Genomic DNA, 15,317 nt, shown 5'->3' on the forward strand with positions numbered 1-15,317 from the left:
ATACTGAGAAAGCTGCAGGGGTGAAAAGCATGGATATGACATTCTGTGGGAAAGGAGCTCAATCACTATTGCCTTTGCTCAGACATCAGAGGGTTATCCTTTTAAATATGGAAGACAACACCCACTGGAAAAAGTGCAAAAACCATATGATTTCATATTTATTGAACATTCTAAATTCAGTTTCCTAATGTAGTGCAAATATACATATAAAAACTAAGCAACTTCTACACTGAAAATTTCCAATAAACATTAACTGAATGGCACTCAATGCCAACAGTGTTGTATATACTTTTTGAATAAAAATTATTAGTAATGCTGTTCAATGTTAAACATTCCTGAAGTCCTCATTTCTTGTAATCTGAATACACTTATCTTAAAACACTTTTAGTACCCTCAGCTTAGATGATAAATTTTATCAACTTTTCTCTGAAGTCCAAAATGCTGATTTAGTTTTCTCAAACTGTATTTGAGCTATTTCTGTAGAGTTTAGAAACATTTTAAATGCATTTAAAAACAAATGAGGCTAATCCAACCAAGCCCAGATTTTATTTCAGCTTCCTATTCCAATGATATAAAATTATCTCATATTTTTTAAATATATTTTTGTAGTGTTTTCTGCATAGTTACCCCTTAGTAACTATGAAGTCTAACTACACTGAAGTCTTAACAGCATTACACTGAGCTTTCTATAGAGTGTCTAAGGAAGCAATTCCTGACCCAGAAATTGGAATCTTAAATCTTATCCAACTTGTTTTAAAGTTAATAAACAGAGCGAAATTATGTGTAAGTCACAGAATTTTGAAGGCTACAAAGGATCACACAGAAAAAAAAAAAACCCCGCATATATCCAAATTAAGGAAATTTTCAAACATTGTATCTGGTTTAGAGGCTTTAAATGAATATGGATATATCTCCACATACAAGTCTCCTTTGAGTCAGTCATGATTTGCATTGAATTTAATACAGAGCTATAGCAAAGCAAAACAAAAAAGGAAATGTGTTTTCATTATAAAAACAAGCTCTTTGATGTTAATGTAGGAAATTATTAAACAAAAGGAAAACCTGGCTTGTCAATACAGACCTAATTATATGTAAACATATGATTCAGTGCTTTATACATCTTCCATATAGCCAGGCCCCTCAAACAATGTCACATCTGAATGCCTCTGTAAAGACTTCTGTGTATTAATTTCATCTGGTGAAACCAACACTTCCTCTGGGAGCACTGACTGAAGCTGTCGGCACTTGGCTATCTGTCTGTCTTCCCTTCTCTTGTCCCCATGGGATGTTGATCTGCTGTTCCTTCTCTGCCCCCTGCTCCCCAGTCCTGATGCTATCAGGCAACAAAAATAATAAACCTGCAGGACCTTATCTTGGCTCGGATGTGAAACAACTTCCTACCGTTGTATTTCTTTGGGTATTGAGAGTAAAGCCTGGGTATTCTGCAAATGGACAACTAATGGGGTTTTCTAGTTTCCTCTTTTTCCTGCCAGGCAGAGCCAAAAGAAAACTTAGCACGCAATGGCAGGCACTGAAAGAGGAAAAAAAGAAAAACCGTCAATAGAGTCATTTAAAGACCTGTGACAACAACAGTTGAGTTTATCAAACCTGCAGGATAACACTTAACCTTTCCAACGCAGCCAATTTTAACATGTGCACAGCTTGGTATTAATAGCTAAGAGTTACAAAGAAACGTGCTGCTTCTCACAGTGAAGTTTCTCTCTCAGTTTTACTGCCTATTATTTTTGAAGGCAAAACCAAAATTTTTAAGCACTGAACTGAAGCTTTATTGGCCTTTAGGCCCATGAAGATTCACCCCCATACACAAGAATTACACTTACTGATCTTGCTTCATCTCAAATTCAGTAGCTTGGGCTCATGATTCTACAATGTGTCTTGGTAAGTTATAGTGCTAAATTCAGGGATTTCTGATGTTTCCCAACATTCACTTACTATTATAAAATCAGTTATCACCATTTCTCAGTAGGAATTTCATGTTATACCCATAACTCCTGATTTTTTCATCTTTTCAACTTCAAGAAAGTATCACTTCACAGCTTATTTCTAAGACCCCAAATCCTACCAGGCACACAAACCCACCCTTTGCCTAAAATCAGCACATGTGCTTTTAGTTTGAAGATGTCCTGAAACTGCCAAAGAACAGGAGTTCTTTGAGATCAACAAGATGCTTTATTTTTCACTGAAGAGTTCAAAGATTAAAAACTTGATGGCAAGATTGTGATTGCCAAGACAAATCTAAAGCCCACTCCCTTTTCTACAGGGGCTGGCAGAGATGTGCTCATAGGAGATCACAGCAGTATTTTACCTTATGGGACTTTTCACAGAAAATCTCCTAACAAAATTTCTGTTTCCTTTGTTAACCCAAATTGGTTTGGCTGTAAGCCTTGAAGAACACTATTACAAAAAATGTTACTTAACCCTTTGTTGATACCGAACAGCAAGGATCCTATTTTCCTGCACGACAAAATAAATGTGCCTAGTGCCCAGTGTGACCCAAAGGACAATGTGCTTGATAGCCTATGATGTGCAACACCTGGTACCTGTTCAACTTTACAATGACCTAGAGCTGTAATTCTTTTATACAGCAAAAATTATATTATTTCAAAGACTCAGTCAGGATCCTCTAAGTTTACAAATGCATTGGAACTTGAGAATGGATGTTCCACTGCCCTCATCAGGGAAAAAAACTCTTTTTTAAAGCTGTCCTAAACCAAAAGCTAAACTTAAAATCTGCTGCTGGTCATTGCTCTTTCTGTCACCGTTTACTAGCACACTACCTCACATTCTCTGACAAACTAATTCCAGGATATTTCACAAATACCTGCTTAATCACCCATTCAGTATTGCTCCTCTGCACAGTAGGACCCCACTGGAGATGGAGTGACTTGGTTATCTTTTCTAAGGATTTTGTGAATTATCAAATTTCAGTTACAGCAGTGATATTTCATCATGTATTGCAAACTCACATGGAACTATAACTTAACAATTCCTTTTGTATATTAGCTATTTGCAACTGCTGCACTTCTGCCACAGGTTTCAGCCCTTCAACAGCTGAAATGAGCCCTCCTTACAAATCCTGATCTCCTGCAACTTTGTCCTGCAGCTCAGCAGTTGCATCTGCTTATAAAGTTGTCAATCTCTAATCTTCCCTTTGGATGAAGACCCCATGTTTACTCTGAACACACACACATTTACCGTTGCTTTGGAATTCAGATAAACTAGGCATCTAACAAGCATTTTTTTAATGTCCTTAAGGGCAGGGAGGATACTATAGAGTAGTAAAAGTTTATTGCTTCTACATTAAACAAAAACTCAAAATCTTATAATTTCAGGAGAATTCTCTAGAAGACAAAGACAGCACTAGTAAGACAGAAAGACATACAGAGCCGAACTGGAAAAATCAAATAAACATTAAGCTCTTCTACTGAGCTGGAATATAACAGTATATAGTCCTTCAGCAAGATAGGATAGGCCCATGAGTTACCTACAAAGCTTTGGACTGAAACTTTTAAATTACATTAATATGTATCAAAATTAGATTTCTTTTTTTCTCCTCAAATACTTTGAATAGTTAAAAAAAGCTGCTAGAAAAACAAAGGGAGCATTGTGCCTGCTTTTATTGGCTTATCCATACAAGCAGAAAATCACACATTCCAAAAGCAAAACAAAACTTGTCATAGAAACACAATCTAATTTTCTTTTTAAAGGGTTGGCATTAAGAGATAGTACTGTAGCTTATTAAACTATGTCCCACTATCAGTAACTATTTTAAACATTATTAATAAAACCTACTAAAATTCAATTATGCACTGGCAAAAATTATGGAAATATGTAGTATAATTTAGGCTACAATTATTTAAGAATAGCAGCTGCTTTTTAACCAACTCTACAAGCTGACTTGCTTCAATCAATATTATAACTGGCACATCTGCAGACAGGAAATCCTCAACACCACTAAGTTTCCCAGCCTATTATCTGAGACACCTGGTGTGGGTGTGTTGATACAGAGCAAAACAATGAATCATATGGACTGCACACCAATTAACCAGCTTTAACTGTTAATGTGTTTAATCCTTAAGGGTGGAGTGCCAATTTGAACACTAAAAAAAGTCAACACAAAATCCTGACACTATTCATTCTGATGTTTCTAAATATGGATTGTAACTCAAATCTATGACAAATTATAAAACATGTAGCTCTGTACTGAAATAGTGAGCAGACTCATGTTACAACTGAATTGTAACAGTCTATCACGCAACCTTATTCCATTATAATTAACAGAAACCAAGATTTTTTTCTTATTTTTCAACTTAATAGCTCTTTTTTTCCATCTTAGACAAAAGTAAACAAATTGACTTGACATTTGACATGTGTGTCTCCAACTCAGTGTACTTTTCATAGAACCACAGAATGGGCTGGGCTTTTTACCAGAAAGCTTAAGAAAAATCAAATACAGCACTTAGAAACCCACTTTTTGGAAACATTTTCATCTCACCTCATGAATATTACTCTACAGTTTTCAGGATTGTTATGTGTCCATACAGCATGAGCTTTTTTTTTTTTGCTCTTGGCAAGCACTAGTCTGTTTGATTGGTTCTGATGAGAATAATCCATTATTACAGGCTGTTTCAACAATTTGTAGAGCCCAAGGCACTTCTAAGAGAGTAGTAGTTACAGTAAGGAAAATAAAACATTTGTCACAATGCACAACCTGTTTGGGGTATTAGGAAGATATAAAGCTGACTTAACCAGGTAAATGGAACAACTGGACAGTAGATTAACTCCACTGGGCAAAATACAAAATGCTATAAATGATCTGTTTCTGATCCTGTAATGGATCTATTCTACAACCACAAGAATTTAAATTTATGTTATAAACAAATGAAAGAGTAATACATTCCCCCTACTCTAAAACAGAAGTGCCAGATAAAAAGAATATAAAGTAGTCAAGGGGATTGCTAAAGCTCCTAGTAAAACTGATTATTTGTCTGCATCAAAACAGATTTTTTGGGCAGTATGTTTCAGCCTATTTACTTTTTTGCCAGATATCATCCGCCTGCCAAATACCACTACTACCTTTAGCCATGCATTATTGATCTAGAATTCCAGATAGTCACAAAGCTTTATAAGCACTAAAGGCAAAAGTCTCCTACTCTGGTGGGCTCACAGCCCATCTGAACCAATATAGAAACTGAGGACAGACTTGTCACAGCAACAAATGAGCAGCTTAGGGAGGCAACACTGAAGGAGTATTTTCATTCCTGTGGGCTGGAACCTTGTACATAATTTAATGTGTTAGTCCTTGCAGGAAGTAGCATTTTTCTCAAAGGAGGAAAACCCCATATTTGAATCCCATTTCTGGTGATTATGCTCATAGACATTTATTACAGCATTCTTTTAAACCAATTTACTCTTAGTTGTTGTATATCAGTCCCAAGCGGTCTGAGATATGTGAAAGTCCCTAACCAGATTTCAAAAAGCTATACAGTTTCAAGGTCCCCTGCAAGAGCCTGGATTTTTAGAGACAGTTACTTCTCTTTCTCAGAATTGGACGATGGCTACAGTAACAAACTTAAGCAGCACAGTTTAGAAAAATATCCTAGAAGAAATTGTAGCCTCTTAAAGAGGATAAATATGCACTTACAGTGAATAGCTTCATTAATCAATCAAGAGTATGGACTTGGAGAACAATACCTGCCAACAGAGCTTGCTGGAATTCATATTCTTACTCTAGTAAAAGTGAGAAAGACTAGATGATCTCCCATTTATTGCAGCTCATGCAAAAATAGTTACCACAGACTTCTTCCATTCACTGTAACTGTGTTTTTAGACTGTAAATGAACAAGTTAGGCATGCAAGAAAATAATTAAACAACTATAAATGTTTAAGTCACTAAACTTTTAATGGGGGGTGGGGCTGTTTGACCCCATGATGAAGTGACTTCACTTTCAGAATGGAAAGCATTGCAAAGAAATGTTAAGATAATCATATTTACCTACTGCCCACATAACGGTGTTGAAAGAATCGGTTTCTTCTGTGTCCAGGTCAGCATTTTTCCAAGTGACTTGCAATCTGTCGTTCTCCAATTTTTCAACTTTAGTTGGGAAACATCTCTTTAAAAATTTTGTGCCATAAGATTCCATGTGCTCAGTCACTAAAGAAGCCATTTGCTGTTGAGTAGTGAAAGAAATTTGTTTTCTCTTATATACATGAGCTTTTTAATGTAAAGCCCTCCTTCAGCTGGGTTCAGAAAACCCCAGCAAACACCTTGTGCATTTCAAACATTCTTTATCACTTAGCTACTTTGCACTGCTAACACATGATAATTTAGGGAGCCACTAGGGAGCAACTCCATTCCAAGAGGCACTACACATGAATACTCAAATTATTTTCAAAAAAATTATAGCAGTACATTAATAAAATGGTTGCTTTTAAAGCATTTGTTTTACAGAATCTAGAGCATATTCAATTTACCATTACCATAATTACAACTTTCTAGTAGTTTGATGAAAATTAAATACTTTCATAAAACAATGGGAGAAAGATATTTCCTTTTGCTATAACACCTGATATTTCTCTGCAATGACTACAAATCACTAAGGTTTGATGGAAAGTTCTAATAGAAAAAGAAAAACCAAACAACACTTTTGTCCTAAGAGCCTGTTTGAAATAACACCACACCACACTGAAGTAGTAAAATGTGGCATCACCAGGTTTATCCAAAGATATCAGTGCTCTTGACTGCAGGAACTCGGGTTGCACCTTGCCAGAGCATGTTTATTACGTAAAGGATATTATTACAAAACCACTCACATAGAACAACTCCACACAAGCTCTCTCAGCTTACAAAACTTTATTTTCAAAGTTGATGTTAACTAATATGAAGGCAACAGCAGAGCTATGTCTCTTCAGAAACATGAGAGCTCATTAATCAGTTTCCATCAGACTCAATGTGGCTGCAGACTGAACATAATTATTTTATCTCCATTAATACTTTATTAACTTTGGTATGGCCATTGTGCTCTTCCTGCCTACAGAGGATCAAGTTCTCAGAGCAAGCTCTTGACCAAGTGCTACACACACACTATTCCCTGCCTGCTCCGACCTCATGCTGTTACAGGTGTGGATTTCTTCAATGAGGAGTGTAAATCCCAGGAATTATTCTTATACAATGTTTTGCATACTCATGTCACCACTTTTAAGGCATACAAGCGGCTAGTTTTAAGGAAGTCACTCCAGGGTGGGAGGGGGTGACATACAACCAGGAGTTGTCACTAATGGCGCTACCATGGGTGGTGTTTGTCACTGCCACTTAAGCAATAATACTCCCACCTCAAAAACTGTACACATATTAGGAAATGTTTGGAGATGCACACAACACTTTTTCTTTAGGAGATAAAAATAATAAAATCTATCTTTTAATTATTTGCTAGATAAGGAGATGTAAGATACTCTGTACTTGCCTGATCAAACCCACGAAGTGGGATACTTCTCATCATGACTGTAGTGTCCAATCCAATGCCTGTTAGAAAACCAGCACACTCAAGGGAAACATCTGGTGACACACCAGTTAAGCAAATGTAAACAACAATTTCAATAAACACAATAAATGAGTAGTATACAAGTGGGCTTTTCACTTGGAGATACCAAGTTCTCCTCACACAGACATCTTTAGCTTGCTTTTGTACATAGAATAAAACTTGGAAGTCTTATAGTTAACACTGGATTTAAGATCCTGAGAATTTATCCTCAGCTGATCTTAATTTCCATGATGCTACTGCCCAGAAAACGATTACTATTCTCTTACCAACATGACATGAGCAGAGGAATTCTGAAAACTGAACTTTCATAAGAAAGACAGCTATGCTAGTTATAATCATGGATCATCACAAAGGATACAGCTGGCTCCAACAACCAACCTGTTATGGAAGAAAAGAAGAAAGCAGTGGAATGAGTGTGTGCATATTTTTGCACAAACAGAAAAAAATCATTTTTGATGTGGGTGTCATATTTGCCAACTTCCACACAGCTGGGACTCCCGAGTTAGCCAGGACTGCTGGTAAATGATGAAGGGTGGCTCAGTCAGCTCTTCCATCAGCTCCCTCAGCACCCTGGGCTGGATCCCATCCAGTCCGTTGGACTTGTGCATGTCCAAGTGCTGTAGCTGGTTTCTAACCAAGTCCTCATGATTTATGGGGGCTTCATTCTGTTCTCTGCCCCCATCTTTCAGCTCAGGGGTTGGGTGACCACAGAACAACTGCTCTTACTATTATGGACTGAGGCAAAGACAGCATTAAGTAACCCAGCCTTTTCCTTATCCTTATTACTGTGCTTCTCCCCCTTTCACATCCAAAAAAAGATGGGGATTCTTCTGAGCCCTCCTTTTGTTGTTACTATATAGAAACATTTTTATTGTCTTTTACAGCAGTAGCCAGATTAAGCTCTAATTGGGCTTTGGCCCCTCTAATTTTCTCCTGCACAACCTTATGGCATCCTTGTGGTCCTCCCTCTTCTCCCAGGGGCATAGGCACTCCTTTTTTTCCCTGAGTCCCAGCCAAAACTCTCTATTCAACCAGGCCAATCTTCTTCCCTGACAGCTCATCTTTCAGCACATGGGGATGGTTATCAATTAGATTATGTCTTCCTATCAAGTAGATTACAGTTCCCAATGAAGATTTTATTAATTGCTAAATTTCATTTTGATTTATAACCATCTGCTTTTTAATTGTTGTATTTTTCCAAATGCAAAATATTTGCCCTTCCTGTCTTCAAACATTTGTGTATGATAAAAATGGGTTTAATAGATCTACTTAGACTATTATTTACCAAATATATCCATTTTAGTGCTTAAATAAAACCCCAGCTACCATCTCTACCAATACTTCACACCCTTTCAGTCAAGAATATAATTGAAATTGTCCATCAACACTTGCAATTTATGAGGTGTATCAGCTCTCCAGCACAGCAGTTTCCATCTCTATCCCCAGTTGATCCCTACACTGCAGCAGTTCCTCTCTCTCCTGACCACATCCTCAGTTCCCTACATTTGCTGGGTACAACAGGCAGAATGCTCAGTCCCTGTTCTGTAGGTAAAAGCAGCTCCAGCCAGGCAGCCTTTAACACTCAGCTGCTGGACAGGCTACACTTGCACTCCTTTGCTGTTTATGTCTTATACAGACTTGTTAAAATCTCACAGTTTGGAGATGACATCCCACACAGTATTTCCACTGACAACAAAGTATTTTGTTAGGTTTTTGAATGGGCTTGTGGCCTATGCCTTACCCCAAACCAATCTGCAGCATCTCCAGTTCTAACAGCAATGCTTTTAAACTTCTGAGGAGTGCAGACATGGAGGCTGCAGCTCTGTAAGCCCCAGGGACTGCACAGTCAGTACAACACATGTTTTCTTACAAAAGACTCCAGATAACATCTCCTATCTTACAATAAAAACACACAACTTCTGAAGGTATACAGAGAATAGGTTGAGTAAGCGATTAAAATCTGCTAGTCTGAGCTTTATGCTTGGCAAATAATTTAACATAATGGGAAATAATTTTTCCAGCATTAGGGCATCTGATTCATCTGTGAATGAATGATCACACCCTCGTTAGCATGCAGTTCCTGGGAAGTGCTGCAAAAAGCCATATACTGCCTATAAAGAAATATATACTAGAGATTCACAGGGAAAAGAATGAGAACTTCTGTAATTTGGGCATATATTTGCTCTTCTTTTTCATTAGGTGAAAAATAGATGTCAGCTGGCACTTATTCATAGCATCAGTCTCACATTATTCACACTTTCTTGTACAAAACAGGAGGTTCCTGGGCATTGTCAGTATCTAAAAGAAAAGTTAGGAAAGCAGAATATATCCGTGTTCACACCTGCTCAGTTTCTTACTCATTCACAACACATTTCAAGGCATCTCTTCTAATTCACTCTGCCAAAACCCTTCATCTCAGGAGTTTCTTCCCCATGTTTGTATATCCATGGGACTTTTAAGTTGGTTAATGGTTTACTTAAAAAAAAAAAAAAAAAGAATAACTGCAGGACTGACAGTTCTATAACCTCCAGGCATGTAATTTGTAGCTGAGATATGTACATTTGGAGAGGGAGAAGAGAAAGAATAACTACAACACAGCTCAGACTGAAAACAAAAGGTGTTAAACTGAACCTTGGGAATATTTATAACAGAAACAAATCCGACAGAAACAAACCTTTAACAACTCCCTCCTTCATTTGCTAAGGCACAGCCTGATAAAGCACAGAAATGCTACTGTAGCCCCTGCAGGCTTATTTTGACTAAATCTCAGGAATGCAACATATAAACACTAGACTCCCACATTACACTGTTACAACTTGCATTAGCAGCAACTGACAAGAGCCACATTTTCACAGAAACATCTTACAAGGATAAATCTTATATTTTGGTTTTGGTTTTTTTTGCAGGGGTGGAGTGGGTGTTGCTTTTCTTAAAAACAATTTCCTTGCAAAAATCATGCCTTCAAAATTCAAGAGGTGACTGATACACTACAACAACACTGTACCAAGAAGCCTCATTTGTTCATTTGAAGTTTAGCTTAATGCAGTGCAGTTTTATAGCAGAAAGTCGCTGCCATGAATGGCAACTATGTTCTTTGCACAAACATCAGTATTACAGCTCAAAGTCTCTTTTGGTTTTTTTAGAATTGCTCAATAGAGAAGACAAAAAGATAGCACTATCTGACTTTCAGGCTAGCAAATCTGCATCTCCTATCACAATTATCTTCATCAGGAAATTGCTCCGTAGCGCAGTGTTGACTTGGAATCATATGTGCTGTAAAAAATAACTGTGGCATTTTAGTATTTCCATCAAAACCAGTGTTTCAATATTTCAGTTAAACAATAGCTTCCAAAGCAAAAGTAACCCAATTTTCTCTTCATATTTTCTTTTGTTATCAGAAATGCCACAACTTAGGAGAACCCAAAATTATGCTCTCCCCTAATCGAGGAACAGGGACTGAGCGGCCGCCAGGTGAGTTCATGCTGCCCTCTTGTGACTTAGGGTGTAATCGCTACAGCAAAACCGAACATGGCAAAAAGGTGTATTTAATTTGATTTTAGAAGGGAATTTCATAAGAGTAAGAGGGGAAGATCTATCAGTTACTTAATGAAGTTTGGTATTATGCTATTGTTGCATCACAAAGTACATTTTCAGAAGGAAAATAGAAGAAGAATTGGTGTAAAAAAGGCAATTTTGAACATTTTTAACCTTGTCATATAGAAAAGGTAGGAATGCCAGCATCAATTACAGCTGTGGTAAGGTAACTTACGTTTTTCCAGGAGATTTCTTTAACCAGAAGAGATCATCACTTGTGATTCCATACTCCAGTGCACCTGCAACCTATGATCACACAGGTGAATTTACAATGCAAATCCGGTCAGCAATAGAAGCTCATAGCAATTCGGGCTGTGTTAGCTGAAGTACAGACCAACAGGAATATATCTGGGGCTGCCTACTTCCAACCTGAATTATCCCATAGCTCTAACAAACACCAACATACTGAACCAGAGCAAATTGTTGTCTATAGAAATGTTTTTTTAAAAAGCTATGCTTTATATAAAGACTTTTTTTTTGTGTGTGACACAAGTACAAAAATCTCTCATATGTTGCTTTATTTTTACATTCTTTATCCTCCTTCACTGTGTGCTGCATTTCAGCAAAGCAGTGGAGTTGTCAAATGGAAGGGTAACTTACATGCGCAGGGTATTTTGGTCTTCCTCCAGTAGCAATGACAATATTATCTGCAGTAACAACAATCTACAAACAAAAATGAAAAATCAAAATCAAGCATTTGCAATCCTTTTATCTGTTTTTGGATTTCATCTACGTACAAATGACAAATCAGTGAAAAAACTGGCACTACCATCTGCTATTTATGTTACATAATAATCAGCAATGCATTAAAAAAAGGATGGAGATAAACTAATAGCTGCAGAAGTTCTCCTACCCATTCTCTACTAGGTTTTTTTTTAATATTAACCATGAAATTGTTCTTACACTGCAGAAGATTCTGCTGACTACTTGGAAGCAATAGTTACACACAAACAATACTATTAAAATAAATTCCTTGTCAGGAGAAAACACACAGAGATCACAGCAGTAAATTCTGTCTCAGGCCTGGAGTTAAGCTACCTCAAAAGGAGAATGTTTCTAGAAATACTAGACACCTACCCCCACGAACTTGATATTCAATCTGATATTAATCAGTAACATTAAACAATTACCTTCAAAAAGGTGTTAAAAGGCACATTCAGGCCTTGTTAAATACACAGCAATGGCCACCATTCTGTTATATGCCCCAGCTGTGCATTCACACTAATTGCCTCCCACACACAATTTGGTACTACCGAGTTAATCACCCCTACAAATCACCTGAAGGAGGAAAACAGCTCAGAGAAACCTAATTCTCAGAACTTACATTTCTGTGGGCATCAGCATGACTGACCAAATCAAACAAAAATCATTTGTCTCAGCATTTCCACCCGCAGAAAAAAGCAATAGCATCTAACAGGCCAGTCTAGGGACTCAGCAGGCACCAGTCAAGTTCATAAACAACTTCTCTAAGCGGAAAATGCAAATCTCACTCACTGAAACAATACTCAATACCTCAAGCAATTTGCAAAACGACAATCTAGCTCCCAGATGACCTGAAATGTTCAAAGTGAACAACACTGCAGAAATTAGCACAGCAGCTCACCTCTTTACCTGCTTTTGTTAAACCACGGACTGTATGTGGATCAGAAAAACTTCCTTTTATGTTGAAATATTTCACCTTCCTGTTTAGAAGAACATAAGAATAGGTATGAAACACAATCAGCTACCTTTTCTGTATTTAAGTGCTAAAAAGGGTAGCAAACAGGCATAGAGCAATAAAAGGAAGGAATCTCATTTCACAGGACTGTTTGCAGCTCTATCATAATTTGTCAATTCTTGTGTCACACTTAACTCCTCTATACAGAAAAATAACTAACCTAGTAACAAAATTTTGAGATCAAACTTTGAGAGGTTATTGACCTCTTCAAAAATATATATTTTCTGTTAGCCATAGCATTACTAGTATTATCTATAGCATGTCTGATACCATGCTTATTTGAGTCACCGAAGTGACTCAGCAGGAGTAACAAGACTAAAATCTGTTAAATTTTCTATTATAATTTCTCTATAACAGGAACTACATGCTAAAAAAATGAAAACTATTTCTGCACTGAAAGCAAAAAAAAAAAAAAAAAAATCTGCTGCTCTAGCATAGTGTTAGTTGTGGGATTGTATGGTATACAAATTTTGGGGGACAAGATCAAAAGTATCTTAAGAAACCTTGACTGCTTCATATTAATGCAAAACCTCTCCAGACTAAAGAGAGCATCACTACACTGCTAGAAAGCTTTTGTGTATGGTCAGTGTCAACCACTATTCCACCAAAAGGAAAATGGGAGAGGAAGAGACCACTTACAGACCCCAGAAGAAAGGACTTACAGACTGAAAATATTATCTCTAGATAGAAACTTGAAAGGGAATTCTGCAGCTCTACAAGGGCAAGAGCACCTCCTTGACTGTGGGAAGAAAGACAAACTTCAAAGTCTTATTTACTTTTCTTGTAGTTGCACTCTGTGTCCCCAGTTCAAGGATTTCACATAATTCTGAACACCTTGTGCCATCACAGACCTGTCGCAAAACAAGAAACTGAACATGAAGTCATCAGATTACAAATTCAAGTCATGCAACACAAAGATATAGGCAACTGCTAAAAATGAGGAATGAACCACAGTATTTTTTGTTATAAAAGCAAATTATCAAGTCCAAATCAACATAATTTCTGCCCTGAGAAACCAGTAACTAATTCTGTTTTTTAACAAGTACCAGGGTAAAATTTCACATGCAAAATTGACTTCCCTAAATAATAAAGACCATAATAAACACCAGCTGGGAAATAAGGTTATTGTTATGCATTTGCAGCACATAGGAGTGGAGATAGGCAATAGTCTTTACCATGTATGTTGAACAGGTTGGGATATATTCCAGCCATAGTGTTGGGCATCTTTAATGGCACTCCCTAAAAGGGCTGCTTGATGCATAAGCTTTTTAGGAATGCAGCCAACATTCACACAAGTTCCACCAAGTCCCCATGCAGTTCCTTGGGAAGAGAAAAAAAAGGGAAAATGCATCAGATTAGTGTAACAATGCAGTAGGGTCCATGGGAAGTAAAAAGTTCTGTAACAACACAGTTTACTGTCTCCTACAGATCAGTTTATAACTTTGTTTGTGCTCATTTGTTTGATATAACCACCTCTCTATATTTTTCTTCTAAAATTCAAACCATCTCAAGATTTTTCTCAGAGCGCAGAAGATTCAGTAACTAAACGTTCACAGATCTCATTTTGTGCATTGTGTACAAGGAGTCTCAGCATGACACAATCAGTAATTTTTAGAAATTGTAAATAACATTTTGACAGAGGGAATATTCTCACTTCTTTAAGTTCTAAGTCTACTATAAATGGTAGCATCAAGCACTGCCAACAAGCTTAATGTGCAGGGGAGCAGGCACAGCTGGTTCATCTTGGAGAGAATGAGCCATGGCACAAGCTGGTCTTAAGGACTTTTACTCCAAGCAAAACAGGCAGTGTGGCTTTGGACACTGCTGTCTGGAGCAACCTGCTCACCTGAGCAGCTGAATTATATGCATTTCCAATTATTACCCTGTTATTTCTCTTCCATACCTTGTGGAGAAGGTTCAACATAATCCAGAACAGCCACTTTTCTTCCAAACTGAGCAGCTTTAAACAAAGAAGTAAGGTTAGGTATTTAGAGGAAGGAGAAATACACAAACATAAACATTTTTAGTAGCATAGATATAGATAAAGTACAGGAGATGACAGCTGGTGTTTTTTCTGTCTAACTCAAGATAGCAGACCAGAGACCCAATCTGCCTATGTAGTCAGCAAATTCTCTGGAAGATGCTTAATAACCCAGACTGGGGCCTCCAGCTTCCACTGACCCTAAAAATGCAATTTGACCTCAAATGAGATGCTTAAGAATACTGTGGGTTGTTGAACATACTACCCTGAGATAAAAAGGGGGCAAGGTTCTCTACAGCAGTTAGTTCTTGGAAACAGTCTGATGGGATTGTTGTTTTAACACATAAATGAGAATGGTATTTTAAAAAATTCAGTATCTATGGAGGCACTCTGAACACTTTTACAACAGCGAAATGAAAGCTTATTAATTCTTTCCCATGACAAAAGAAAAAATGTATTTTAA

General features: G+C 37.2%; 1 protein-coding gene across 2 annotated transcripts in view; it reads right to left on the bottom strand.

Annotated features, from left to right (window-relative positions):
* The window catches only part of TXNRD2 (thioredoxin reductase 2), a 30,938-nt gene that overhangs the window by 14,029 nt on the left and 1,592 nt on the right, over positions 1–15,317 (bottom strand). For both annotated transcript variants that reach the window (XM_032751250.3, XM_072936303.1), the window contains exons 3-11: positions 14,777–14,833; positions 14,049–14,193; positions 13,650–13,724; positions 12,760–12,838; positions 11,757–11,819; positions 11,332–11,402; positions 7,921–7,940; positions 7,485–7,576; positions 6,017–6,191 (exon numbers count right to left, since the gene is read on the bottom strand). In XM_032751250.3, the coding sequence (XP_032607141.1) occupies positions 6,017–6,191; positions 7,485–7,576; positions 7,921–7,940; positions 11,332–11,402; positions 11,757–11,819; positions 12,760–12,838; positions 13,650–13,724; positions 14,049–14,193; positions 14,777–14,833 (777 nt within the window). The remainder of the gene's footprint in view (positions 1–6,016; positions 6,192–7,484; positions 7,577–7,920; positions 7,941–11,331; positions 11,403–11,756; positions 11,820–12,759; positions 12,839–13,649; positions 13,725–14,048; positions 14,194–14,776; positions 14,834–15,317) is intronic.

The sequence above is a fragment of the Taeniopygia guttata genome, chromosome 15 (assembly GCF_048771995.1).
Source record: "Taeniopygia guttata chromosome 15, bTaeGut7.mat, whole genome shotgun sequence".
NCBI classification, from domain to species: domain Eukaryota; kingdom Metazoa; phylum Chordata; class Aves; order Passeriformes; family Estrildidae; genus Taeniopygia; species Taeniopygia guttata.